Genomic DNA, 27,564 nt, shown 5'->3' on the forward strand with positions numbered 1-27,564 from the left:
TCCAAATAACCAGCAATTATTTCAATTATAACTCAGTTGGTGGGTGGGTAGTTCGTCGGCAGACACCTCCTGCGATTCCCATTGCCTTGTACAACATAATTGGTGCGCCTGGTTGTCTAGTTCAGGCTGCTTTGTTTATCAAGGAAGTTTTGGTACCCAAAGTGGTTAGGATAGGATGGCAGAGGAGCACCACTTTCATAAGTGTGTTCAGCTGTTGTTTTGACTTGGAAAGCATCAACAGTTCACTGGGAATAACTCTGTGTTGAGGGAAAAATATGTTCTCGAAATTCAGAAGCTTACTTTTAGTACATACCTAATAACATAAATAATTTTATAATGAATATAATATTTACTATTTGAGTCCTGGTACCTATCACATCTTCAGATGTCCTTTTATAATCCAATAAATGTTGATTTTTCCCTAACTGAGGCATTTGCACAAAATCAACAATTTAAATATAGTAGCAGCAAATACGTTTGGACCTCTTTCACGCTTGACCCACAATCAACACATTGCTTGGTTTAACCTTTGACTCGGCACATAAGCACATACATACAAATACTCCTTCGTAAGCACATGTACAGTGCACACGCATTGGAGTCCTTTCTGGTCGAAAAGTCCTGCTCCTGCTGGCTACTGTTATTGGCAGCCAATCGAAGCCAGGATTCGCCCCTTCTTGCCGGCAATTATTCGTGAGGTTTGCATCTGTTATGCTTGGTTTGGGTTTTGGGTCCCTAAAAACCGAGGGTTACATAATCAAAAGCCAGGCGGCCTGGGCAACAAAAACAAGTAACCGATTCAGGGCATCTTTTATGTAGCCTGACTTTTGCCGACGATCCGAAGCAGACCAAAAATAAAACTTCCGAGATGTTGTTTTTTTGTGGGGTGTGTGTATAGAGGTTTCTATTCACGTGTGCTAAGCACAGCTGCGGTTAAGATAGTGTTTTGAAAATTAGTTTTAATTAAAATTGAACATTTCTATAATAATTTATAATTATACTTGAAGATCTCTAAAATAAAATATTTTTTTGGTTATATTTTCAGCTTTAACTAAAATTTATAATAACTTTTGTAAAATAACTCGGAATGATATCAACAAATTTATAAATATAGATCAAATCTTTATATAACTATGTGTCTTAATTTTAGATAAGTTAAAAATGTTGCATGGAAAATTAATTTTGAGTATGCTAACTATTTTTATGGACCCAACTGTATGTGCTTGGGCGGGTGGAAGTGCGTGTGTGTTAGTGGCTTGTACATATCCTTCCTGCTCCTTTCCTGGCGTCTTTGGCTTTTGTTGACTCAATTTCCGTATTTAATGACCCGTTGCCAAATATGCCTGAAATTTTCAAACCGATTCCAGCTGCTACACACACGTACATGTGTGCGTTGGCCTGTGTGTGTAATGTGTGTGGTGTGTGTGAGTGTTTGTGTGGTTTCCTGATTGAGTTCATCCAAAATTCAGGGATTTTCCACTTTAAGACGGCACAGTTTCTACCACTAAATCAAGATTATACATTATACGGCGCTAAAGGGCAAATGCAGGGGCTTACGGGATCATCAGAACATATTGCAGCCGCTAATGATTTCGATATCTTTCGGCACTACCAGCCAAACAAACACCCATCCGTATTAACCGATTCTCGGACGTGGAATGGAAGCAAATAACCGAAATGCGATACGCAATTATAGCTTAATCCCCGGCAATAATCAAATGCTATAACCTCGTGAACAACAATAAGCAACATGTGAGTGTGTGTGTGTGGGTGTCGCATTGCTTTTGATAATGGCGCATAAATGTTTTTTAACAACGCCAAACAAAGGCAATCACCAAGGCCCCACAGAAAGCCAAACCGAACCGAAACGAAACATATAACGAAAATCAAAGGGGAGTTTGAGGACTGCAAATTGTGGGCAAAGCATCATGGCACATAAACAACAATAAACACGCTTGTCGACCTTCACCACCCCAACCACCCCATCAACCAGCCACCACCCATATTTGACCATATAATAGGGTATATCTACACCGTAGAAAAATATAATATCAGTTTAATATAATCCTTAGAAAACTCCAATACGATTAATATCAGCGATATCCGAACATTTTATATTTGTTTTAATATTAATATATAGTTAAGGACCTCAAAACAAATAAGATGAGATGATAGATTAGATAGACTATGACAGACCTTAAAAATAATCCTTTTTTTAATAGTCGCTTCAAAAATAATTATTAAGATATTATAATTTTTAAGTGGGATCTTTTTTCTCAGTGCAAAATCGAGTTGAGTGAGACAGCGACTTTGGCATGCATGGGATGTCGTCGTCTTTTGTCCCTTGGTCGACTCTTGTTTTCAATCCTTTGCACAAATAAAGTTTTTATGATGGCTATTTGTAACCTTTTTGGATTTTCGTCCGCTTTTCCGTACTCAATATGGCCTAATAGCGGTTAGGTCCCTTTTTCCGAACCCAGCTTTGATTTAAAAATATGTTTTATCCCTCCAATCATTTAAAGGGAATGTGATTGTGTCCCCCTTTCGACGACTCTTTCGGGAAATAATTTCCACCCGATAACGTTGTCGTCTTCTTTGGCGGACTTCTCGTCCTTTGGAGTCCTTGTACCGCAATCCAATTTTTTCACTGCTATTCGAGATGCCTGCAACGACTGCATTTTCACATTTATGTTCGCTTTAAATTGCGTTATCCATTTAATACAGATTTTTCTGGTCATTAATTTCTACCTTTTGCTGTCTGAAATAATATTTGTGTTGTGGCGCCTTTTTTTAATATTTATTATGCTGCTTAAATACATAATTATTTTGTATTAATTACTATTTATTTTTGTTTGCCTGTCTGAGTGCCCTGATTTATTCATTAATTAAATTCCATGGCAGTTGGCCATTTTAGTTGCATGTTTGTTTTCGTAATATTTTAATTATGAGTTTACTCTTCACAAGAGATTGAGTGTATAATTTCATGATTCATTTGTTGACAAAAATAACTCTTTGAGCAGTAATGTTGCGTTAGGAACTTTTTATGCCTGGTCATAACTTAATCCTGCCATTAAACCAAGTTTTTTATACCCTACGCCTATTGTCTAGGCCACCTACGTTCTTTTACGATGTCCAAGCCGGCTTTTCTCCTTAGAAATTGCCTGAGAACAGGAATTATGAGCTTTTGTGCGATAAGTTCCTTTACGTAATACCCAAACTTTTTGGCTGAATATACATAATTTGTAACGCTACATAAAAAAGGACATGTAAAACTACTAAAAAGTAAGTTGGTTCGACAACAAACTAACTAGAAACGATGAACTCAAAGCCAAATGAATGAATTGTTGTTAACTGGCATATCAAAATGTGTCAATAAAAAACCATAAAAATATGATTCAAGTCGTGCGTGATGAGCAGAGATCACAGCTATTCCCCATCTCCAGTCAAAGTTTATTTTTTGCTTCATCAACGACAACATGAGCATTATTGTCATTCGCATTTGAATCGTGTAGCAAAAATACACCGAAAGAAAGTCAAGAAAATATATATGTTGCGTGCGAATGCAACTGAGATTATAATTAAGTCTACCACAATATTTTATAATTGTGTATCACATAAAAAAATTGTTTTAGTTTTTAAAAATGTCTTATATTTGTTAAAATTAATATATTTTTTGAAGAAGAACAAAAGACCATATTTTGTTTATAAAAATGTTTTTCAACATTTTGGGTTTTGTAACTGAAGCTGAAAAACATCTAACATTTTCTTTAAATATTTATTTTCTCAGTGCACATATACTGTAGCGTGTTTGTCACACATATCCAATAAATTTACATTTTTATCGAAAAAGTTTCTCCCTGATGTTTTGCTGCTGCTGCTCCACCAAAGCGGAAATATCAAAAATAAATCTCTGGCTTGTTTCCGTTGTTAGAATGCGAATAACAGCGTCTAACGCTTGTAATTGGCACACACAGATACACAGATCCAAGCGAAAACAGAACAGGAGACATACACATGCACACATTTGAAACAAAAACATCAATTTGCGACTTTTAATGGCATCATCATTGACTCAATCAGCAGTGAAACTTTCATTTGCCACACATCCAATCTCTGTCAAAATCGAGGACGTAATACCAATGACAACCACTCGTCGTCTGCATCTCATGTTTTCCACTTTTAACGTCCTTTTCGATAATTCCAATGTGTGGGCGGAGGATCACAATCAGTTGTGTTCTTAGCTTACATTTGTTATTTCTGGCTGGCTAATGAAATTTCGCAGAACCCATTGTTTACCTGTCTGCCGTGACCCAGACATTCTTTGTCGAGTGTTTCGAACCCCCGGACCGAAAACTTTTCTTCGATGGCAAATTAAATGATTTGCGACTTGTGGAAGTTACCCTTTTGGAGGTCGCCACTAGTGGACATTTTACGACTCCCGTGTGGTTCCTTCAAGTAGTTCCTCAGTCGCCTGCTTTTTTGTTGCCAACATCGATTTTGGACCCTCCTTGTGATGAGCAATAAATCGGAGATGGTATGTGAAGTTTTTGAAACCAAAAATATCATGACTTTCTAAGAACCATAGATCTATATATAATCTATCCAACATCTTTTACAAGAATTTTTTAATACACGATTTATCCAATCCCGGAATTTAATGCTATGCGAGATTATAAAGGACTCTACTTGTGATCTAGTGATTTTATTTACCCTATATATGGTTTTCAAAACAGCTACCTTAGGTATATTACCTTGCGGAAAATCTAAGAAACTTCTATTTAGTGCTATTTTACTGACTTTTCCAAGGGATATTTCAGACAAAAAGGGCCAAGTTCCCATCTCTATTCCACGTCGTCCTGTATTTTCGTTGTTAGCCCTTAGAACTTTATTGCCCATTGTTTTGGGCTGTTGGAGCACGCTGCTTGTCAATTCCATGCTCCTGCATTAGTCACCCGGGTCGTCCTGTGTCCACTACACCACCACCACGCCACGATACCCATTACCCACACCAGGACACAGGACATACCCGACAGTGCCATTCATTTTGCCTGTCATTCAGCCATTCATTGCGGGAAAACCCCGCTCAGTGCGTCATGGAAACTGGCGTGAAAATGGTGTGGGAAAACAGAAGGAGCCTTGTTGTTTCGCTCCTTCTTCAAACGCACTCCTTGGCCTTTTATTCATTGCGAGGGCGTGAATGAGATGAGTGAGCCACGTTGGACGGGCGGGCAACTCTTTGGTGGCCAAGGATCTGAAGGCATTTGATGGATGGCGACGGCTGAGGTCAGCCTGCGAAGGAGTTAAGCTTGAAATTGATGGAAGGAAGGCAACTGATTTGAATAGGCTGAAAAATAACCAAATCTTTTGCTAATTAAATGTGTGGTATTTTATATTTAATCGATAAAGTACCTGAGTTACTGATAAATAAATAAGAGCGAAGGTTGATCTTTTTTCTCTTCATAAACAAGTTACTTCCCGCTGATTTCAATAGCTAAAGTACAAAGTACTTGAACCACTAAAGACCTAGGGATTTTATATCAATAACTGAGGAGTGGAGTTTTATGCAATCTTCTGCGGGAAGTAGCCCTTAACAACTGGGAAGCTGCAGCTTAATCATGGCATCGGTGAAAAGAAACGTTGGATGGTTGGGGAGAAATTAAAAACACTCATGCATAGATAATACCCGAGTGTTGCGGCGAGGAGGAGTTTACCTGGCTGCCAGCAGCCCAAGTCGATAAGCCAGTGGCGCGAGGGAAAATGTTGTTAGGTGGATGAAAAAATGCCGAGGAAGAGTGGGAAAGTCTGGCCATATTTACGTAAGCTTAAATCGCACCATGTGTGTGTATTCCACCAGCAGCAGGAGTCCGCCATGTGTTGCAAATTTCTGCAGCTCCTGGCTGTTGCCGCTTTTCCCTGCTCTCGAATAAACCAGGCGGCCACAGTGCGTATGAGTTATGCAGATAACACTGAGCGCAGCTCGAAAGCGACAGCGGCTGGCTGGGCGACCGCAGAAAGTGTTTTACTCAAAGGCATCGTAACTCTTCTGCGGCGCTTTCTTTGCCATCTTTCACTACTTTCTTCCGCAAAGCTTCTTTCCACACAGAGGGAAAATTTTAGCAATTCTTGGAGGAATTAGTTCTCTAAAAATGTTTGTTTCAATGTGATTCTCTACTACCTTTACACAATAATATTTTCTCTGTAAGCTATGTCAAAATAAAAAATGAGAAGAAACTGAAAAATGATAGATACCTATTTTCCTTATAGAATTTTAATTGTTATATGTTTTTTTCGTGTTAAATATTATATTCTGGTCTTAACAGAAACGCAAAATTATTACTTATTTCCTTATGTGCACTGCCAACTTGCTCGAAACTTCAATTTCTGTATCTGAGAAAAGCGCTGAGTTATTGGCAACTTGGGGAGCCAGTGAGTAAAACGAAAAGGGCCCGCGTCGTGCATTCTGTTTTGGCCTGACAAAAAGTTTCCAGCTCTGTATTATTTTTGCGTGATCATATTTTTTATCTGCGCTGCCCGCGTAGCTGCTCAAATTTAAATTAAAACTTCGGCACTTTTGCATTTTATCCTTGACTTTATGACTTTGGGTTAACATGGCAATGAAGTGATGCCGTTGTTCAGCTTGGCATTTTGCTCATTTTCCGGGGGAAAACAAGGGAAATGGGGGCGGGGCCGGTGGTTCGCGTGTGAAACTTTGTGTCGACATTTTGCGGTTGTAAAGCGTCAAACGCTTAAAACTTAAATAGTTTTTCCTCCTCTTGTTGCTTTGTCATTTTTTTTATCATTTTATTTTGGGCGAATGAAACGTTTTTGCTTTTATCGCTTAAGTTTGAGGACTTTGGTTTTGCATTATAAAAAAGTTTGACTGCGAATTTGTAACAAACCTCCCCCAAATCCCCATAAATACTCTCTGCGTTTTGCTTAATTTTATTAAAATTTTGCATATTTGTGTAATTTTTTGCGACAGCCACAGATATTTTTTATGAGCGCAGGATGGCATATTCGAGTGCTTCCTTATCGTGGTGCTAAAATGCGAAGTGCTTATTTGAATATTTTATAAATTTTTCATTCGCGCCTTATTTCGCAAAATATTTTCGCACACATTCTTTGGGCAACTTTGACATTGAAGCGTGCGCATGTGTGCGTGCTGGGATATTCCAGGGTGTGTGTGTGTGTGGGTGTGGGTGTGGCTATATGCTAAATGTCTGAAACACGTCTGTCTGGTTGCTAAAGGCCAGCACACATTATGCTTGGGTCCTGGGTCCTGGCTCCTGCACTTGCCCCAGGACCCTCTTCGCAGGAACCCCCTCCGTTTTCCCCTCGGCCACAGAGCAAATTTGCATACACACCAACACACAGGCGTGTGTGGTTTGGCATTCATTTTCAGTTCAAATTTATGCAATGGCTTAAATAAGCGCAAAAATGCCATTTTACCCACACAAGTGACAAAATGTATGTTTCGCTGGGCATAAAAAAATAATTATGCAACGAACATAAAACATTTTCGGAACTCCTCCAGTCGAAGAAAAGCAGGAGAAACACTCAAAAAAATTATATTAAAACAAAGCTTAAATAATGATTTTAAAACATTTTAACAAAACTAGAAGTAAATAAAAAAAAAATCTGAAATTGTTCAACTAATTTAATAAAATATAATACTTATATATACAAAATAAATCAACGGCTTGTAAGCCTTTTTAAAAATATGTTGAAGTCAGGGGTAGGAATTTTTCCAGATTTTACCCAAACTCAAGATCTTGTATAAGGACTTATTTTCCTTTGTGCAATTGTTAGTACCTACTTCATGCTTTTTTTTTATCATTCTGTAAATAGAGTAGCAGGTGCTTGAGCAGTTTCCGGCAAAGTTAAACTTTATGCAATTGGTAAAATGTTTTCATCAGCATTTGCATTCGCCAGCGGGCTTCGGGAACTCCACTCTGGACATTGGGCAGTGGATATTTACACATTTGTCATGGACATGGGCCTGAACTCTGCCCGACCAGAGACCACCGACCGCATTTAGTTTCGTTGTTGATTAAGTGCCAGAGTGCAAGTTGAGGCCGGGAAAACTTCGCCTTTGGTCTTGGCCAGGCTAGAACTGGGTATTCTTAATAAAAACAAGATGTTCGGTTTTATCTGGCACCTACCCGAAACATCTTTTCCCTGGCAGTTCCGCAGCCCCAAAGACAAACATGTGCGGGGCCAACGTGTCGTATACTTGATTTTATATGCAAAGTACTTACAGCGTTTTATGTGAGATTCAATTTCCCAACCTGCTTCGCCCTGCTGCTTATGCAAAATCAATAAAGAGCAAGCGGAAAATGAGGGGTTGGGTTGGAAAAGCAGAGTGCAGGGAAAATATTTACGCATGTCAAAGGGGTTATAACACCTAACCGGTGTGTCTGTCCCCCCGGCGAAATCGAATCCAACTGAAGACAAAGAGCTGTACAAAGTGATGTGATGCGAGGCGACGTGATGGCTCCATTTCGTGAAAGGAGTTCGGGACCATCAGAAATCAATTTCCTGTGGCGCCAAAAGGGAAAGCGCAAAACTTTTCCCAAAAAGTTAAAGCCAAGATGAAGGAAAGTTCTACCTTTCGCTGGCAACTTTTACCTGTCGCCTTCGCAATAAAAACATTGCCAGCTGCTGCCACAATCAGTCAAACAATCAATAGTTTGATTAGGTTTCCCTGCCACATGTTGACTTTAAGCGAAAAATTAGCCCTAAGCCTCCCCCGAAAAACTTTTCACCCCTGCCACAATAGGCAAACAAAAAAAGCGAAAAAAAAGGAGAAACTTTGAACTGTTGCCGGTTATCTGAGTGGGGGGCATAGAAAACTTTTAGATACAAAGAAACAAAAATAAATATATTTAGAGATAGAAGGGGCAGACATATGCTTACTGCCCGTGGGCACTCAAGTTGACATTTATACGAGGGAGCATGCAACAAGAAAAACAACTCAAAGTCAAAATGGCCAAAATATGCACATAAATTTCATTTCCAAATAAAAACAAAAACAACAACAGAAAGTCGGTGGGGAAATGAAAATGGAAAATGGGACCGGAAAAAGTTGCAAATGTGCAGAGATAAGCGCATGCTGCAAAACAACATCAACTGGCATGCTGGGTTGTAATGAAATTAAACAAATTGCCTGGCTTTGCCCTGGTTACCTGCCTTTTGAATCATTGTCAGCGAGTGGCAAAGTTTTTCCCCCTCATCCCCTGACAAATCCCACGACACACAAATGAGTTGTCTTGCGGGGCGGGTGAAAGGGAAAGCCCGGAAAATGGGAAAAATAGGGAAAGTAAGGAAGCTGCTGCTCCTGCTCCTGCTCCTGCTGCTGCTGCTGCTGCTGCACAGCAAACGACAATTCATGTAAATTGCTTAATTTATTAGACTTTTTCAGGAAAAAGCAGGCTGACACAGCCCCCTGAAAGCTTCCTGACTTTGACAGCGTCGCGACTTTGGCTTAAGTATTAGCAATTGTTGTTGCCTGCCGGCTTTTCTATTTGCGCTCTGCTACAATTTCCTGACGGGCTTTTGTCTCGGTGGAAAAAAGTTTCGCAGCATTTTGCCCCATGTTTTTCCTCTCATTTTCCTCTGTTCAGTTCGGTTCGGCTTGGTGTTTTCTGTGTTCTGCGAATTTGTTATCTTAATTCATGTCATTTAAAACAGCGAAAGAAACGCAGAAAAGTCTGCCACCATTTGTTTCTAAATAAAACTCATGGCAATTGAATTCATGTCGTGGCGGTGGGGAGAGGAGGGTCTGCAAACTTTTGTGTAATACGCGGACAGATTAAAAGTTTTCCTTGCGTACTCCTGAATACCCCATATAGCGTATACGCCGCGTGTGCCGCTCGCCCGTTTCACGTTACGCATACGCCTCGTTGGCGCTGGCGAAGAAAATGCCGAGCGGGGCGTATTCAAGCCGTGTCAGCTTAATGGCAGCATTCATACAAATCACAGTTTCCCGCCCGCCGCTTCCGGGCTGCCATTGCACTTTTCCATGGCTGCCTTCTTGTTTTCCCATGTCCTAAGTTTTTTTTCCCTTTTTTTTTTTGGGGGGCTGCAGCATGAATTTATACGTCAGAAATTCAAGAAAATGCACAGGAAAAGAGGCGGAAAACAGCGCGGCAGCATAAAGTGCAAGAAAAGCGCGCCGCACTCACGAACACTTTGGAAGTACGGGGGAACACATGGCATTACTGCGAAAAAACTAGGTTACAAGTTGCAACGTGAAACCTAGACGTGATGATGGAATTTCTTAAAGCGACCCCGCTTTAATTTTTATACAGGAAAATAGTGAAAACATACCCAGTTATGTGGAAAACTCTGGTATGCTTTGAGGATAGGGTTCTTGTTTCGTACGCCCGAGTTCGAAGATCACTCGCTTTTCACAAAACACGCGTCGTCACTCGGTTTTCTTTCGTCACATTTGCCGGCTTGGCCAGAACTGCTTCGCTTTGTTGGCTATTTTCAACTGGCAAACGATTTCTTGGCCCCCGACTTGGCTGGGATTTTCCGCAATTCGCCGCAGCAGCTTCGTGGAAAAATCCGAACTTGCATTGCCAGCAAGAGCGAGATGTCGGGGATTTTTCCGACACTCTCTTTTATGGCTGGGTATAACAGTTTTTCCTGCTCCAGTTTTTCATCCTGGCGTCTGTGTGTGAAATTGTGTCATTAGGTGCATTTGTTTTCGTTGTCCTGACCACCTAGCACCACCACCCACCGCCCACCGCCCACTCGACCCTTCAACCCTTCCGCCCTTCGGACCCCCTCTGTTGTTGCTGTTTATTTGCTTCATCTTCATGCCGTGTCACTTTTCGAGTGCCAGTGTGTGTCAACCTGGCGCCGCTCATCTAACTAAATGCCAACAATTATGTTTTGGAGTCTCATTAGTTGCAACTTAAAGTGTTCTAATGTGTTGCCGTGTGTGAAGAACGATGCCGTTAATGATGTAAGCGGCAGCTGTGCTCTGGATACTGAAAGCTGGTTGCTGAAAGCTGAAAACTGAAAGCTGAAATCTGAAAACCGAGCGCCGAAAGCTGAGTGAAACGGTTGGCAAGAGCCAAGAGCCAACAGATGCCAGCGGAATCGAGTCAAGTGGGCTCTATATGCCCACATATATGTATTTTGGGGTCGAGTTCGTGCCGCGCGGCGTTTTGTTAATTGGTATTACCTGACCCACACGGTGAAAAATTGATGAGGTGCTTGTGAATGTGCTTTGGAGAGAGGAAATACAGAACAATCGGTAACTGAAATCAGAAAGTGCGGGTCAAAAAAATGATAAAGGGGTAAACAAAATTGTTAAATCGAAACAATATTTTATAATTTTAAAGGAGTTTGCTTTATTCCTTAATCAAATCAAAGTTTTTAGCGGAGTGCATTAACAGTCCACCACACTTTCAATTCCTTAGACAGGAATAATTAATACATCATAAAATGCATTATCTATGATGTTCTCATTCATCAAACTGCAAATTATGCTTATTTTATAACCGATGACGTTAAGCTTCAGGGGTGACATTGTCATGAGGTGACATTGCGGTCATGTTGAATGTTCTAAATAGACTCATATAGTGGAAATTCCTTTCCACCCACAGTAAACACAACTTTACCCATTAAAGCCTTACTCTATTTTTGTTTTGTGCACCAAATTGAGTATGGAAATTCACCTGTGCCCGTAACCCCGAAAGGACCCGATGACAATGCCAGGGCACTGAGTGAAAAACAAAGCGAGTGGCACAATATGGCACAACTAATCACGCTGACGTTGACAGAAAATGCACTAAACAAAGAGCCAAATAAACCGACGCCCAGCCACACCAAACGCCATACGCCATACCCCATGTGCCATATGCCACCGGAGGGGGTCAGGCCATAAAAATCGCATGCGAGCGAGGGCTGGTTTAATGAATGCCCGGATCCGGGGATCTGGGGGATCTGGGGAATCTGGGGGATCAGGGGATCCAGGGATCTGGGGGATCCCGCCATCCGGGTATCCGGGGGTCCGAGAAAAACGGAACCAGCGCACACCAGGTTACCAGGTTGGGTTCAGGTTGCTGTCGGAGCCAACTAATTTAAGCTGCGCCTTGTTATAATTACGCCGAGCAGCAACAAAGCTGTTGGAAAATGATGCGCACGTGACATCCGGCACGGTTCTGCCGCCGTCCGTCCGAGGGTCCATCGCAAGTCAAAAGGCGAAGGGAGAAAAGCCGGGAAGGCCACGGAGCCGGGAAAATCAGCCATCAGCCAACAGTGAAAGCCACAGCGTCAAAAAAGTTAGTACGCTCGGTTGGGCAAAGGTTGCGACTAAGGGATACCCAAGATTCACTGGAAGGTCCCACCTAAAATCATCTTTATTCATGTAATCCATTGAAGTATGCCATAATTTTCCCTTCAATAAAACTCTTATTGAAATTGTATTTTAATGAGGTAACTTTAATTACTTGTAAGTATAGTGTGTGAAATATAGATGTTTCAGTTGAATACACTTTAAGCAATTTAAAATAAACATTTTACCTTTAAGTTCAATTTCTATTCAAATTTCATAGTTTTAATATTTGTATAAAAATGATATAAGTGCATTGTATGCCTTTTATATTTCCTTTTTTTCTTTAAACACACATTTGCCTAAATACGATACTTCCCCGAACCCTAAAAACCACTGGGTATAAAAACAAAGGGCAGGCCAACGAAGTCACACGCTCCGAAAGCAAACAGAGCAAAATGCAGTCTTTGCGGGTGTAAAATAACCAAGCCCCTGAACCTTTCCCCTTCCCCACCAGCTTAGTTTTTAGAAAATTATGAGTGGGTGGCAACTGGGGGTTCCTGCATTTTTTATACAATTTTCTGGGATTACTTGCACTCGGCGGCGGCAGGCAAAAAAAAAATGGAGGAAAGCGGCGGAGGGACTCAAGAAAATTAGTCGCGCTTTTCGCTCGCGTCGGAAAGGAATAAAAAGTGCAGCCAAGGAGCGAAGTGTAAATGTACTTCCGCTGCAAAATGTGGGCGTGCTGCCCGTCCGCTGACAGCTGACTAGGGGGCGGTGGGCGTGGCCGCTAGCTGGACAGGGCAAAAAAATGCAACTTTTTCTAATTAAGCGTACGTGCGACTGTCAACGGCTTCAGCTGCTGAGGCAGCGTGCTCTTTACTTGTATAACTTATTGCCGTTGACAATAGTTTTAATTGAAAAGCCCCCAGCTCCCCTGTTCAGAACGTGTATGGCTATGGAGTATGGGGCATGGACATGGGTGTGGGTTGGGAAATGCGGACAGGGGCGAAAAACCAACTCCTGAGCTCACCTCTGACAATTCAATCAACGCTACAAATGCTGACTCGTTTATTTTTCAAGACGCCCCGCAGCGAGACAGCAGAAAAGAAAGGTACTGAGAAAAAATATTAGTGGAATTAATAATTCTTAGGGAATTAAAGTATCTGAATTTAAAGTAAATGATAAATTATGTTATATTTTTATTACATTTTTAGTTTTTAAGCTTAGTAGTACTTAACTAGAATCTAAATGGAAATCGAGGTTGGTGAAAAGCTGAACTAGTAATAGTTGGGGACTTTATTTTATGGATAGGTAGGTATGTATTTTGAGCTCCTCAAAGATTTTAAAAATAATTAATAACTGCACAATATTTTGGGATTAGAGAATGTTGAATAAAGATCTTCTTAGTATGCTGTTATTGAAGAAATATCTTGTAATAAAGTTCCATTAAAGAGACAGCTTCAAGGTTTCCCAGATATTTTCCAGTGAGCAGCTGTTGAGTGAGGACAGCTTAGCCGGCATTTGTCTTTGTAAGAGCTTCTTGCTCGGGGGCCAAGAAGAAGGACGCTCGTCTTGGCCGCCACTTAGCTGCTGACCAACTGCAACTTCGGGCCAAGAGTTGCGCGCCCAGGCCCTAATTGAAGTTTCCATTGATGTTGTTGTTCCAGGGGTTGCCCAGGGGGGTTTGGCAGTTGGGTGGCAAATATGTAGTGGGTGGCTGGGTGGCTGGCTGGCATAACTCAGCCGCATGCTAAATCAAGAAGCGTCTCAGCTCGGAATCCATTTCCCATAGTCATGCACTGGCAGCGAACATTTATCAAGATGATGGCACATGCACAGTTTACCTGTGCGCCATAAATAAGTAAGGCATCTCTCCGCGCCTCGTCCTTCTGATCCTTCGAGAGCGATGCAATCAGCGCCAGGACTCCCCGCTGCCACGCCCCCTGTCCTTTGCCTTCTGCAGCTGCCACCTGCCACCACTTCTAACGCCCCCATTTTAGAGCCCACTGTCTGAGAAGGCGGCTGCAAGTTTCTTAATTTTCGTTTGCCGTGAATTTGCTCACACATTCGCCGAGTTTTGCGCCTACGTTGGGCTACTTTTTATCCTTCCCCTTGGAAATACTATACACGGCGAGGGAAAATGGGTACTAGTAAATCTGGATCTTAAAATAAAACTATATTCTATGGTTACTAATATTCCAGCACTGTAGCACTGTCCAAAGTAAAAACCAAACTAAGTTGCTTGACTTAAAAAATATAACATTGAGGATCAAAAACATTCCAATCCACTAATTTAAAAAACAATTTGGAACCAGTCTGGAAATTTTATAATCAAATCGACCACAAAAAGTAATTTATAAAATAACTAAGTTCAATCAAATCCTTAAATCAACAATAGTTATCTTAAATTTTGGCTCATCGGGTATGGGTAAATAATATTAAAGTCTGTTTACCTAAGATCTCCAGATTATCCCTGATTCTGGTACTTTTGGCAGTGCACTGCTGTGAATATTGTTGTGCAGCTTGGCGTAGCAGAAAATCGCTTAAGACGCTGCTCTGTGCGAAAGTTTACCCCTTTTTAGGGGATTGCAGAGGGGTTGGGAGAGAGTGCCAGCCCCCGGATAACCGTAACTCCCACCTGGCCAAGTTTTACAACTGCGACTGCCTCAGTCATCAGTTTTGAAGTTGAAGTTTTGCCGGGTTTGCATCTCGCTTTTCCGTATCTCTGGCTGCCTTTCCGTATCTTTCCGGCTCAACTTCATCGACATCGTTTACTTTTCGATTCGTTTCGTTTTGCAATCTGTAATTACGAGCAGCAGCCGCTTTTGATGCTTTTTCGGTTTAACTTTCAACAGCTGCCAGGGAGTCTTCCTCTCTATCTCCTCGTCCATATCCTGGGATCCTCAAACCCCTTTCTCCACTTGAAATATAATCGACATTGTCGATTGGCGCGTGTGTTTTTGTGGTTTTTGCTCGGAAAAGTTTCCTGTTAGTTTTGTTTTGGTTGGCATTTCTAATGCCTTGGAAGGGAGTTTTTTGATTGCGTCGAAAGGATTGCATATTTTATGATGATGTGCTGCTGTTTGGCTTGGTATTAGACTGTTTTTGTTTGCCACGGAAAGTGCGTTTCATCATTGAGTGGCGCTGGCGCTGGCTCATTAAGCTGCATTTGATATGCATACGAAATTTCCGGCAAGGATTCCTCGAAGAATCCTTTGACTGACGCTAATTAGAAAAGTTGGCCCAATCACGGGTAACACTTCCGCTTTTACCCTTTTTTTAAACTTTGTTTTTGCCCGCCATTAACGCAACATTGACGCTAATAGAGTCGGCGACTTTATCGAGGACTTTGGCAATAAGAGTTTGCCAACAAGTTTAAAATTGTCTGCATGCCTTACGATGGCGGCAAAAAAAAGGGGTAAAAAATCAAGGCGCAAATGACGGTTCACTTAATTTGCATTTAATTACAAAGTTCTACAAAGACCTGAACTGAAAAAAAATCTCCCTCATTGCCGAGCAAATATTTTCACAGATACGTAGCGTATAAACAAACGAGCAAATAATGTAAAATGCATATATAAATATCATTTATTTGGCTTAGATGTTTGTGTTTTGTGGGAAAACATTTCACATATTCATTGAGCGGCACTTAAAAGATTAAAAAACATTTGATGTTGTATCCAAGAGAACTGAGGCGAGTCATAAGCAAAGTTTTTGCGACCGCAACGAAGCAGAAAAAAAAATGGGCGGGAAAATCAGTTGATAAACAGCTCACGCAAAAGCTGTAAAAAAAAAGAAAAGAAAATACCATACAAGAAAATTGAAGCATAATGAAAAGCATCTAGTGAATACATGAAGCTCGCTTAAATATATATTGAAAAAGTTTTGGTTTTGATATTTTTATAGGGATTGCTTCTTAATGAAGTGGATGCTAGATGCTGCCGCAACAAAGGGCACTCAGAAATTAGCATTGCTATGCGTTCCCACTTCCTTGACCCACATTTTAGTTGGTGCCTCCAATTCGACTGACGTGCGTGAACTTGCGCATTTCGTGCACGTCCTTGTCGTGTCCTCAGTGCTCCTGTAACATCCCATTCCCACCCATGCCATCGCATCCAATCTCTCCTTGCAGTGGCGTAGTCAATTATTCACCAAAAGTCGAGAGAAGCTTCAAACAATAAGTAAAACAGTAAAAATAAACAATTTTTTGCTTTGTATTTACTTTAAATATTTTAAGCTGGAAACAATAAGTGTTGACAATTTTTAACTACTTTTTAAGGTAAAAAATTACTGAAAAAATTACCCCCTTAACAAAGAAAACCCTGACATTATATTATTTTTAAGTGAGCATTTTCTTGCTCATTCAATTTATTGTTGACGTTTAAAAATCTTTTGTTTATCAATATCTACTTTTTAATGGACCATGCAGCATTGTACGAATTTAAAGTTACAAAAGAAATATTTTAAAATATATTTTTAGTACAGTATCCCCTTTATCGCTACGCCACTGCATCTTGCGGCTTTTTGAGTTGCGTTGGCGAAATGGCAGCCATTAAACGAATGGTTTCCCGCTTCTTTTCCCTGAATGAATATTTTTATGCTGCAACTTTTCGGGGCAAGTTCCTCATTGGAGTTTTGATTGATAAATGTATTATTTTTTATTGCTGGCGCGCGCTTTTCCGCTTCCATTTTCCACTTTGCCACAGTGGCTTTTATGGGGCCACCTGAACGTGAGCCGCAGTCCCTCGGAGCTGCCTTCTTCGGCAGTTAACTTTCAAATTAGCTGGCCTTTCCCCGCCCGAGAAAGAGCCTTTTAATTACAAATGCCATGGCAAGGCGGTTGGCGGCTGGGGCAAAAAAATGATGAAGGGGCGGCAACAAATGTCTGATTAAATAAATTGACACAAATTAAAAGAATACGCTGCCATGGCAACAATTAAATCAAAATTCTTGAGTAGCAACACAGCCTCGCGTCGCTTTTGATTACATAAAAAACAAGCTAATTACGCGAGGAAGCAAGGAGCATCCATAATAACCATCTTTCGCTAGCTTCTTTGATGTAAGTGGGTGGCGGGCCCACTTTGGCATATGTTTTAATGTCAATTTCCATTTAAATTAGCTGCCTGCCAGGCTTCTGCTGCTTGTGGCCAGGCCGAGCACTCCGCAAAGCAAATGATTGAATGCTCCTCGCACGGCTTCATTGTCGTCTGCCTGCGAGCGCGATTTACTGCGAATTTTTCACATTTTCGCATATGCAAGCCCTTGCAAATTGAGAGCGAATAACGCAAATGAAAATATCCACTTTTAATGGCAGTGACGTAGTCAAGGGGCGATTGTGGGGATAATGGAATGGAAGTTACTGGGTTCTCTGCACCTCGGGGGGAATCCAGGTGTGCACTTGGAGAAACAGGTAAAAATATATTTAAAATAAATTTGTATAAATAGTACTCTGTCCTTTTAGTTGAATATTAAAAATATTTGTATTTAAACTACTATTTGTATAGGTAAAGCTTTCCATTTTAAACTGAAATCAACGTGCAGCAAAATCCATTTCAACGACCCTAGTCAACAAACATCTTATCACAACATTTTTATAACTATAAAAACGTTTATTTTATTCTGATATATTATCTTTAACACATTGTAATACTTGTTTTCTGTTGAACAAAATCATTATATTATTTTCGCCGGTGCTTCAACCCCTTCCCACACACCACTGCCTCGATTATTATATATATGTGTGGGCAATGCATCATGCATGGGCCCCAGGAATAATCGGCGAGGCAATGGAGCGTGCTATCAATCGATTTCAATGGCAATAACTGGCATAGTCTACTTCTGTGCGCACGGCTACAATTGCTGCGGCCCGGGCAATTGAAAGTTTTTAATTGCCCGACTCGACCGATCCGATCCGGATACCGTTCTCAGCGAACTGAAGCGCACCGCAAACAGGAAACTCAACCCGCGCACAAATCATAATAAAAATATGAAACAAGGCCAAGCACGGTATTGTAATACGAGCACACAATTATCAACATGCCGGGCCACTCGTTCCATTACAAGTGCATATTGTTTGAAGGAATTTCGCTCGCAAAAGCGAAAAGTACCGAGTCGAAACCCCGCGTATGAGTAATGAACTGAAAGCCAGTGCAAATTAAATATCTGCATTAGAACTAAATACAAAAAGTTTATTTTACACATAATTAATTTGATTTTAGGTCGGTTTGTCCGTGGAAGCACACAAAGGCAACCTTAATTAAACGAAAATAAATTAGCCAGCTCACACAAAAACGCAATGAGGCACCGCAAATGCGTAAAATAACTGGGTAAAAATAATGCAAAGGTAAGTGAACATGGGGAAAATCAGACATTGTGGCTGAAACTTTAAATCTTTTGGAATAACTAGTTTGTTTTTCGCATGTAAAATCGTTTTCATAATTAGAAACTATTTGAAAACAATATATGGTTTGTATTTGGAAAATATTATTAAAGTACATTTAAATGTTTTGTTTATATCCACTGAAGAACTGAAAGCTTAATCTATTTTTTTTAATCAAATGTTTTTCTAAGTTTTTTGACCTAAGCATTACAAATAATATAGTGATATCGTTTTGTACCAATATAATTTTTGACTATAGGCATTTTCAGTTCGGAAATGGATTTTGAATGGAACTAAATAGCACTGCGATCATTAAGGCACCAAAGAACACCTTCTGACTTAAGCGTTTTCCGAGGAAAGTAGCAAATATCAGCAATAAGCAGGAGCATAAACTGGCTAACTGGGAAAGGCCTCTTGGCTCATTGTTATGCCATCGGCGTGTGCCTGCCGTGTTCATGCTGACAAATTATGCTGTTTTATGCGTTTGTCGCCAACTCGAATACCCACACTCACACTCACCAGAAAGACCGAGCAAAAACACTCACATCCTCGCACGCATCAGGATAAACGCACGCATGATATACGCAGCCCGCAACTCGACCCCAAAAACCTCCGAGGACCCGGGGCCTGGTTCTCCGTGCGGCGTCTTGTTTTCCTCTGAGGTCTGCCCAAGTTATTGTGCTGATGATGAGGTGGGACCAAGTGTGAGCCTCCGGTTCCCAGGGGCATTTCCGGCTGGCAAAAATATTATGGATATGCGGCATGAGCAAAATAGACGTGTGCATGTACACTGGAGGAATAGAGGTTTTGGGTATAGGAGTTCTTATAAATAGAACTCAAAAAGAATTCACTTCAAGAAAAAGAAATTGGATACAGAAATCCAATGTAGTCATTTAAAATAAACAAATATTTTTATTGACTTAAGAAGTGTTTAATATATACGTATATTATCGTATTACTTTATAACTTTTTTGAAAACAGTATACAATTTTTCTACTTTCAACTTATTTTTTTCCTTAATTTTTTAACAGTGCATTTAGAAAGCAGGACACGGCGCATCGCAGGACCCGTTAATATTTTAGCGGCGACAAAGTCAAAGTCAAAAGCACCTCCAGCGACAAGGCGTAAACAAATTGACAGCTTATAAAAACCTGGACGTCATGTGCCCGTCCTGGAAGCGTTTTATTATGCCATCCAAGTTATTTGCCAGCCGGCAGATTTCGTGATGGGTTCATGTTCATACGTACCTGCTGTATGGTCGGTGGCGAAATTAATAATTAACAGCGGGGAAAACGTGTCCATAATCTGCAGCAGCTTCGGAAATCCCTCAAACTAGATGTTATTCATCTGCGCCAGTAATCGAGACGATTGTCTCGCTGATTTAATTAAACCCTGATTCGCGTGCTGCTGACAGGCTTCCTGCCTTTGAGGCTGCAGGTTATTAAATATCACAATCTCATTAAGGGAATAAAACGGTAATGTAATATAAGCACACATACGAGTTAAAAAAGGGAATCCCAACAATAATGAGCTTAATTGGTTGTAAATTAAGGCCGGCAATCTCCCTCTATTTCACAGCAGGATATTCGGATTGATATAATGTTTCGTTTCTCATATGTACGGCTTAAAACGACAACTATAAAACAGATGGTTTTAAAATATATTAAACAGTTCAAATTACTATCTTGTAGATAAAATCTGCTCTTCTCCAGATATTTGCATTCCCATCCACCTGTAAGCCAGTCTTGGGTCCACTTTGATCTCGGCCACTATTGACAAAGGCCGGGAACCGAGTCGAGCAAATATCTGGACTGCCATGGGAAATGCAAACAGATTTCCAAATGGTAAGGCAAATAAATAAATCGCGCGTGCTACCTGCCTCCGAATATGCCCTTAGCCCAACGAACTCGATTCCGGTTCCCCGGGCTGTGGGTTATTCGGCGGTTTATTATTTATATTTCGGGGTGTGCTGTGCATTTTAGGGTGGACAAACATTATGAATCCAACGGCAGTTTGCGTAATTTAATACGTTCCGCTAATAGCGTTTAATGACAAGCGATTCTGACAGTTTTCGGGCGCGGCACCGGCAATAGCATTTGATTTTAGTTGGCGCATCAATTTTTCATGGTTTATACAAATTGCGTGCTCATAATTCGAGTAATTATGCTAAAAGTCATTTGGGAGCATTCGAGCGTATTTATGCAGTTGCAATATGATTTTTAGCACCACATTGCATTCGTTAAAATTAAATCGAATCAGTTGGGAAAACAATTGATGTGATTTAATTGGAGCACGGCAAGCGAACGGTTCGGTTCATCGACCTTCGGATCGCAGCAGGCAAAAGCCTTTGATTCGGTGGGGTAATGGCAATGTCATCGAAATATTTTCAGACCCATTTCATGTCACTGGCACTCGATATTAGAAATAACCGCAGACGACGCAAAGACTCTGGCTCAAAGGACGTCTAGACGTGTGCGTATTAGGTCTGACGTGATTGGTAAAGGATTCAGTTGCCGGCCTGGTTATGAGGCGATTTGAATCTAATTTCGACGCCTTTGTGTTGCTAGTTTGGACCAAATCCCGCTATGATAGGGAATTATATTACCTACACACAACAAAAAAGTGTTAGTATCAATTTGATATATCAATGGTAAATATATCGCGCATCAGTTTAAGAAATGTTAAATTGATAATGCGAAACGTAATTTCATCAATTGCCTCTAAAAAAAATATTATAATGAAAATATTATTTCTTACATATGCGCCTCAAGATCATTACATGGAAATAAGCATTACTACTGTCAATTTTTGACAGTGTTTCGATTAACATCGCCTGACACCAATTTGTAGACTTTTTTCACTTAATCGGAGAAGCATTGTTTTCTGAATGGGATTTATTCCTCTAAAGCATAGTAAAAATACATGGCAAATATTTTTTGAAAGGCAGCTTAAGATTCGGGACTCCCTTGCTTTCTAAGAAATTTCGGTCACATAAAGACGACCTAGGTGCAATGACTTGGGATGCAAATATTGGGTAATTTGATAGCTCAATTGTATGGAACAGTCAACCCTATTTACAGACGCCCATTGAATTGATGATGTTGATCCAAGTTGTCTGCTGCCAACGCATTTGTTTTGCCCAACGGAATGCTGGTCTATTTATTAAATAGGCTTGCAAATGTGCCTGCTGCCCAAATGTATTCGTTCAGCTCGGTTACTTATCAAATGCTCACTTTGATTTGTTGGCTACCGAGCCGAATTGGCCACAATCACTTGGACCGAAGGCCCGGGTCTCGGGTTTCTCAGCCGCAAGCTGTTAACCCAAATAATTATGGCTTCATTAACTTTATTGTGTGTGTAAGTGGTTTTTTGATAAAGCTACTGAGTTATAGCCAAAGCACTTGTGACCACGCCCCCCCTCAAACCACCCGCTGCCAGCAAATTAATTGCTACGAATTGGGCCGCCCAAATGAACAGAAAAAAATCGAAATCGTTTTGCTAAATGACACAAATTTAGCAAACATTAAATTGTGCCGGATTTTTGCTTTTTTCCCATCGCCTTTATTTATTTTGCCAAAGGGTTTTTGTGTAACTCGGTTTGGTGTGTGTGTGGAATTTTCAGACAGACAACGAAAATAGGGTGCCGCGGGCTAGGTTGTTGTCTCCGTTTAGCTAATAACAAGGACCTCTTTTTGCTAAAGTTTCACTGAAAAAAAGTATTTTAAAATAATATATGAAGTAGCTAAATAAAATAGGTATTTTCTTGCATTGCTTCCATTGTTTAAATTAAATTAAAATACAATTTTTGTTTTATATATGTATGTTTCGAAAATACACTTTTATACCTAACCTTACGTATTCAAAAAAGACATAATATTTTTCAGTTCACTACTTTTTCCGCACTGTTGTAACCCGAATAATTCCTGTGATATATTCCACAAGTTACTGGACCCAAAGAAAAAAAAAGACAGGAAGCTTACTTTAACAAACCGAAGTTGATATACCCTTGCAGTTTAAACCATATCATGGAATTAAAATGTTACAATATATTCTGTATGTATAGTATTAGATAATTCAACCACAAGCTCATAATGGTATCACACGTCTAAGTCGGGATCCTAATACCCAAGTTATGAAAGTTAGAAGTGCAGTTTTGGGTTCCCATTCTGAAAGCCATACAGAAAAATCGAACATGAAAATGGGTCAAAATTTTTACACTCGTCTATAAGAAACATTTTAGTGTATAATATTAGAGAATTCAAACACAAACTCATAGAGGTGTCCCACTTCTAAATCGGTATCCAATTAACAAAGTTATGGATTTTAGAAGTGCAGTTTTGGGTTCCCAATCTGAATGCCATTGGGTTTACGGAAAATTCGAACATGAAAATGGGTCAAAATTTTGATCCTCGTCTATAAGAAATATTTTAATGTAGAACATTAGAAAATTCAACTACAAATTCATAGAGGTATCCCACATCTAAGTCGGGATCAAATAGCCCAAGTTATGAAAGTTAGAAGTGCAGTTTTGGGCACCCATTCTAAAAACAACTGAAAATTCGGAAACTTCGAACATGAAAATGGGTTAAAATTTTGACCTTCAACTAAAAGAAAGATTTTCACGTAGAATATTGAGAATTAAACCACAAACTTATAGAGGTATCCCACTTTTTAATCGACGTCAAAATATCCAAGCTATGAAAGTTAGAAGTTCAGCTTTGGGTACCCATTCTGAAGTCAAGAAAATACGAAAAAAAAATACATATACTTTATTGGATGGGGTCACTGTGTGGCAAACTTCTGACTGAAATCATATTACCCCCTGCAAGTGAATAAAAATGCACGGGAAAAATATCAAGGTAAAATTTTACGTAACCGAACAGTCTATGCGAGGCGGCCAACAGCAAGGACAACAACAAACAACCGCACTATTATTTTTAATGGCCAAACATTACAAGCCACGTGGGCTGGATTGGGTTGGGAAAAGGAAAACGAAAGCGGACATAAAAATAAATAAGAACAAATTGGCAGGCAAATGTTTAGTTTGTGGCAACATGTTGCCAACTAGCCCGCACTCCGCCCGCTCAGCCCCCGCAACAACTTAAAAGTTGGCTGTAGAATGTCGCCATCTGCCTATCGCAGAACGGTTCTCTATCCTCCTCGAGCCTCCCCTGAGTTGCCTTTGAGCTATTTTATAATTAGTCCCAGCCATGACAAAAAGTTTTTGGCAAAACAACTTAAGGGCCCCACCACCGGGGTCCGTTTAGCCAGCCAACCGCACACGGTGCACGTGAGGAGCCCCAAAAAATACCCAAAAACCAGCACAGCCAACAATGAGCTACTACTACATACTACACTGCGCGACTTCCTGGTGGTGGTTCGGGTTCAGGTTCGGGTCCTACTGGTGGCATTAAATTTTACGGCAAATAATGCACAACATATGTATGCCAAAAAATCTGGGGGTATGGAATCTGGAAAGTTTGCCACACGCTCGACTGAGCCTAAATTAGTTTGGGGAGCAGCCAAGGTCTGTGCGAGGCTTAGCTTTTGATTTTACCCGAGGGCAGCCACCACTTCCCACTAAACACTCAAAAAACCATTGCCCAAAAAGCCACGAATCAGTTAGAAATGAATACATTTTTATACTACCTCACTTTGGATATATTTGTTCATTTTTAAGGTATTTTAAGCATTTGCCATTCCCTAAAAAAGCTGCAGTTAATTTTAGTTCGGTTCCGTTTTCTCACCTTAAAATCATTGGAATATTTTTTTCAGTGCCCAAAATCGCGGCATGTGAAAATTTGAAAACTGCTCAACTGCTAATTGGCTGTGGCCAAGCGCTGCCCCAGGATTATGGCTTTTTTGTAATTGCAGCAGCTGCGCTTAGCTTTTAGTGTAGCGCAATTGAAAATTTCCATCAAGGATCTCAACATTCTATAGGGAAAAATATCGAATACAAAAATAATTTATCTTACAAGAGTCAAGAAAGTCTTTTACCTATTCGATTTTAATCATTTTTACATTCACAATATTTTGTGGAGTTCAGTTGATAAGGGGAAAAATGATATGTGATTGCAATGAGGGCAAACAAAGCCGGGCAAAATGCTCAGTCAAATTGCATTCGGCACTCGAATCAAATAGTTTAAGAAATGCATTACTTATGTGAAGTCTGTTCTCCTTTTACAAATAGGGCATGACTGCCGGGGAAAAGTCGGTTGGGTTGGGTTCCCCTTAAGTGTACGGAGTCCATCAAGTGTGTCAAAATTGCAGAAAAACTCGGAGTAGGGAAAAAGCTGAAACTTGCAACCTGCAAACTGCATTCTGCTGCCTGCAACCTGCAACCTGCGACTCCAAGAATAATCCTACATAGTAAGCCATACATGGTGTGCAGGGCGGGGTTTGTCTATATAAATTGCAACATTTCATCAAGTGCTAGGTGATAACGAAAAGGACGAGGGGCGGCGAGCACTTCGAATGTGATTACGTGTCTTATGAAATTGAAAGGATTTGAAGGTGCAAAAGAGCATTAAATTACAGTCTTCCCTTTGCAACAGCTAGAAGCGACTTTGGCAGCATTTTCCCTTTTACGAATCCACACATACCCAGACAAATGCCAACAAGTCTCCACTTGCCAGCACAGCGAATGGATAATTTATTATATCATTTTTGCATTTCATTAAAGAAATTTTCAATTTTCTTCTCAATTAGGTAGCTAAGAAAGTTTCGACTATTTGTCTTCGTTTAGGCCACGACATTGTGGGTCCTTGAGCATGTGTCCTGTCAAAGGACAAACTCGAATGTTGTTTACGCATATTAGAAGGCTTTGCTGAAAACTTTTTGGATTTCTTTTTTTTTTTTTTGGTTCTTTTCTGGCTTAAACAAGCAAAGTAACTTACTGGAAATTGCATCTCTAGTTGGAAAGCGATAGGAAATTGCCTTGCCTGCAAAACTTTTGTTGGCTGAAGACAATTTCCTATAAATTGCCAATTAGCAAAGTCAATAATTAGAGAGTCTGCTGTGATCTGTGCGAAAATGCATTCGCAACAGAGTGCCGGCACAACTTTATGCTAAGGTCGACTTTATCCGTTCGGTAACATTTTCGATTCTAATTATAGTTGCCTTGTCTCGGTTCTGGGTTCTGGGTTCTCGGTTCTTGGTTCTCAGTTCTGGGTTCTCGGCACCCCGACAAACTTGTGCTGCCTCTGCAAAAGTGGTTTTGCATACGCGCACTCCACCCACCACTCACATGGAGTAAAAACTGATAGTTTTGCATACTGGATGCTTATCCCTGCCGCACCCCAAATACAGTTGCAATATCCTTTAAGCTATTTCCGCTTGTTGCCGTTGTGTGCGAACGGAAATAACAATGCACCAAGTGGCATTCTCTCCCCGAGAGAAGCATCCTCCTCCACTCGGCAATCCTGGGCAGCCGCAGCAGGCCCCATGTGCCCCATGTGGGGATTTATTTGTCGAAAATCGCCTGGCTGGGGCGACGGCATCTCGATGGGAATCGAGTGGGTCGGATCGGATCTGTGTTGGCAATTAGTGTGTTAGTGGCAACTGCAAGGAATTCATAAATACTCGGGAAGAGCACCTTCCAACGGCATCCGGGTAAAACCAACTGAAGTTATAGTTATAACAAACCCGAAATGGAAGTAAGCTCCAAGCAAACAAGGCCTATGCATACAAAGATTAGCAAAGAGAAAGGAAGGGAAAGTCGTACAGCCTTTCGATTTTAAGAAACAAGGGACTTGAAATGTAATTGGAAATACAGTATTATTTCATCTCGCTTTTTTGAAGTTGTAGAGTTTGATCTTTTTCAAAGTATAAGGAACTCCAAGAAATAAAACATGGACTACAATATAGTTTATTGAAAAGGGAATGAAAAATGGCGAGGTATGGCTACACTTATTTAAAAGAACATCATTGTAAGGTATAGTAACATATTATTTTTCTTTAAGCAGGTACTTTCTACTAATTCCCATCTATGGTATTATCCATAAAATGTTCTTCCTTAAAGCTGTTGTTATATCATATGAGTTTTATATTTATGTTTTGTAACTCCTGCTTTACTTACATAATTTTTTTCTCAGTGGGCTGGCAGTCAGCAGCCGAACTGTCTATCCCTGGCTGAAGCTGGCGCCAGTCAACCATTTGGCTAATTGTCTGCATTTATCAAGCGCCAAACAAGGCAAGGCAAAAAAGCGCATAGAATTTATAACAATTGTTTTACAATTTTCCAGTGACAAAGGAAAATCACTTAGAGGCATTGTCGTGTGTCTGGCTGTGCGTTACTTTTATACTTTCATTTTTGGGCGCGGCGCCATTTCTATTTAATACTGTGGAAATTAGAGCAGCAATCTGGCGGAAATATTTAGCCAATTGGCAACATAATTTAAGGGCAGTCCCCGATGCAGGCGCCTTGATTTATGCTGCAGCCTTTTCTTTTCCCTTAGTCGGTGACTTCTCCCCAGCTTTTTTTTTTTTGTTTGGTACTCCTGCCCCGCCCCCAAAAACTTTGTAACTCACATGTGTGAGTGTGTGCAATTGTGCACTAATTTGCAGTTAGTTTAATAAATTTTCCACTGCGCCACATGCGTGTGCGCAAAAGTTTGGCGAGTGCGGGTCGCAAACTTTTAATTTCTTGTTTGGCAAGCGGCATTGTGTCATAAATTTTTAGCGCTCCACCGGGCAGGGAAAATACACAAAGAGAAATCACAGGTAAGGAAGTAGTTTTTAATGTTCCAATATTTTAGTATTGTCTACTAAAGTTCATACATTTCGGGGACAAAGCTAAATATAAAATACAATTATATGCTGCTTTCATTATTTTTCCCTGTGTAAAGTGACCCAGTGTGTGATAATTGTATTGGTAATTATTTCCACTGGCTTGGCG

The 27,564-nt window shown here is 40.4% G+C and overlaps 2 protein-coding genes across 2 annotated transcripts in view; one reads left to right on the forward strand and one right to left on the reverse strand.

The window, feature by feature from the left end:
* Positions 1-10,480, reverse strand: part of LOC119552575 — a 37,110-nt gene extending 26,630 nt beyond the window's left edge. The window contains exon 1 of the mRNA XM_037862205.1: positions 10,330-10,480. The gene's annotated coding sequence lies outside the window, so the exon portion shown is untranslated. The remainder of the gene's footprint in view (positions 1-10,329) is intronic.
* Positions 10,481-10,882: 402 nt separating this feature from the next.
* LOC119545804 lies at positions 10,883-11,029 on the forward strand. The gene has a single exon (XM_037851688.1). It carries the CDS (start codon positions 10,883-10,885, stop codon positions 11,027-11,029), a length of 147 nt encoding a protein of 48 aa, XP_037707616.1.
* The last annotated feature ends 16,535 nt before the right edge of the window (positions 11,030-27,564 follow it).

Source organism: Drosophila subpulchrella, chromosome 3R (assembly GCF_014743375.2).
Source record: "Drosophila subpulchrella strain 33 F10 #4 breed RU33 chromosome 3R, RU_Dsub_v1.1 Primary Assembly, whole genome shotgun sequence".
Lineage (NCBI taxonomy): Eukaryota > Metazoa > Arthropoda > Insecta > Diptera > Drosophilidae > Drosophila > Drosophila subpulchrella.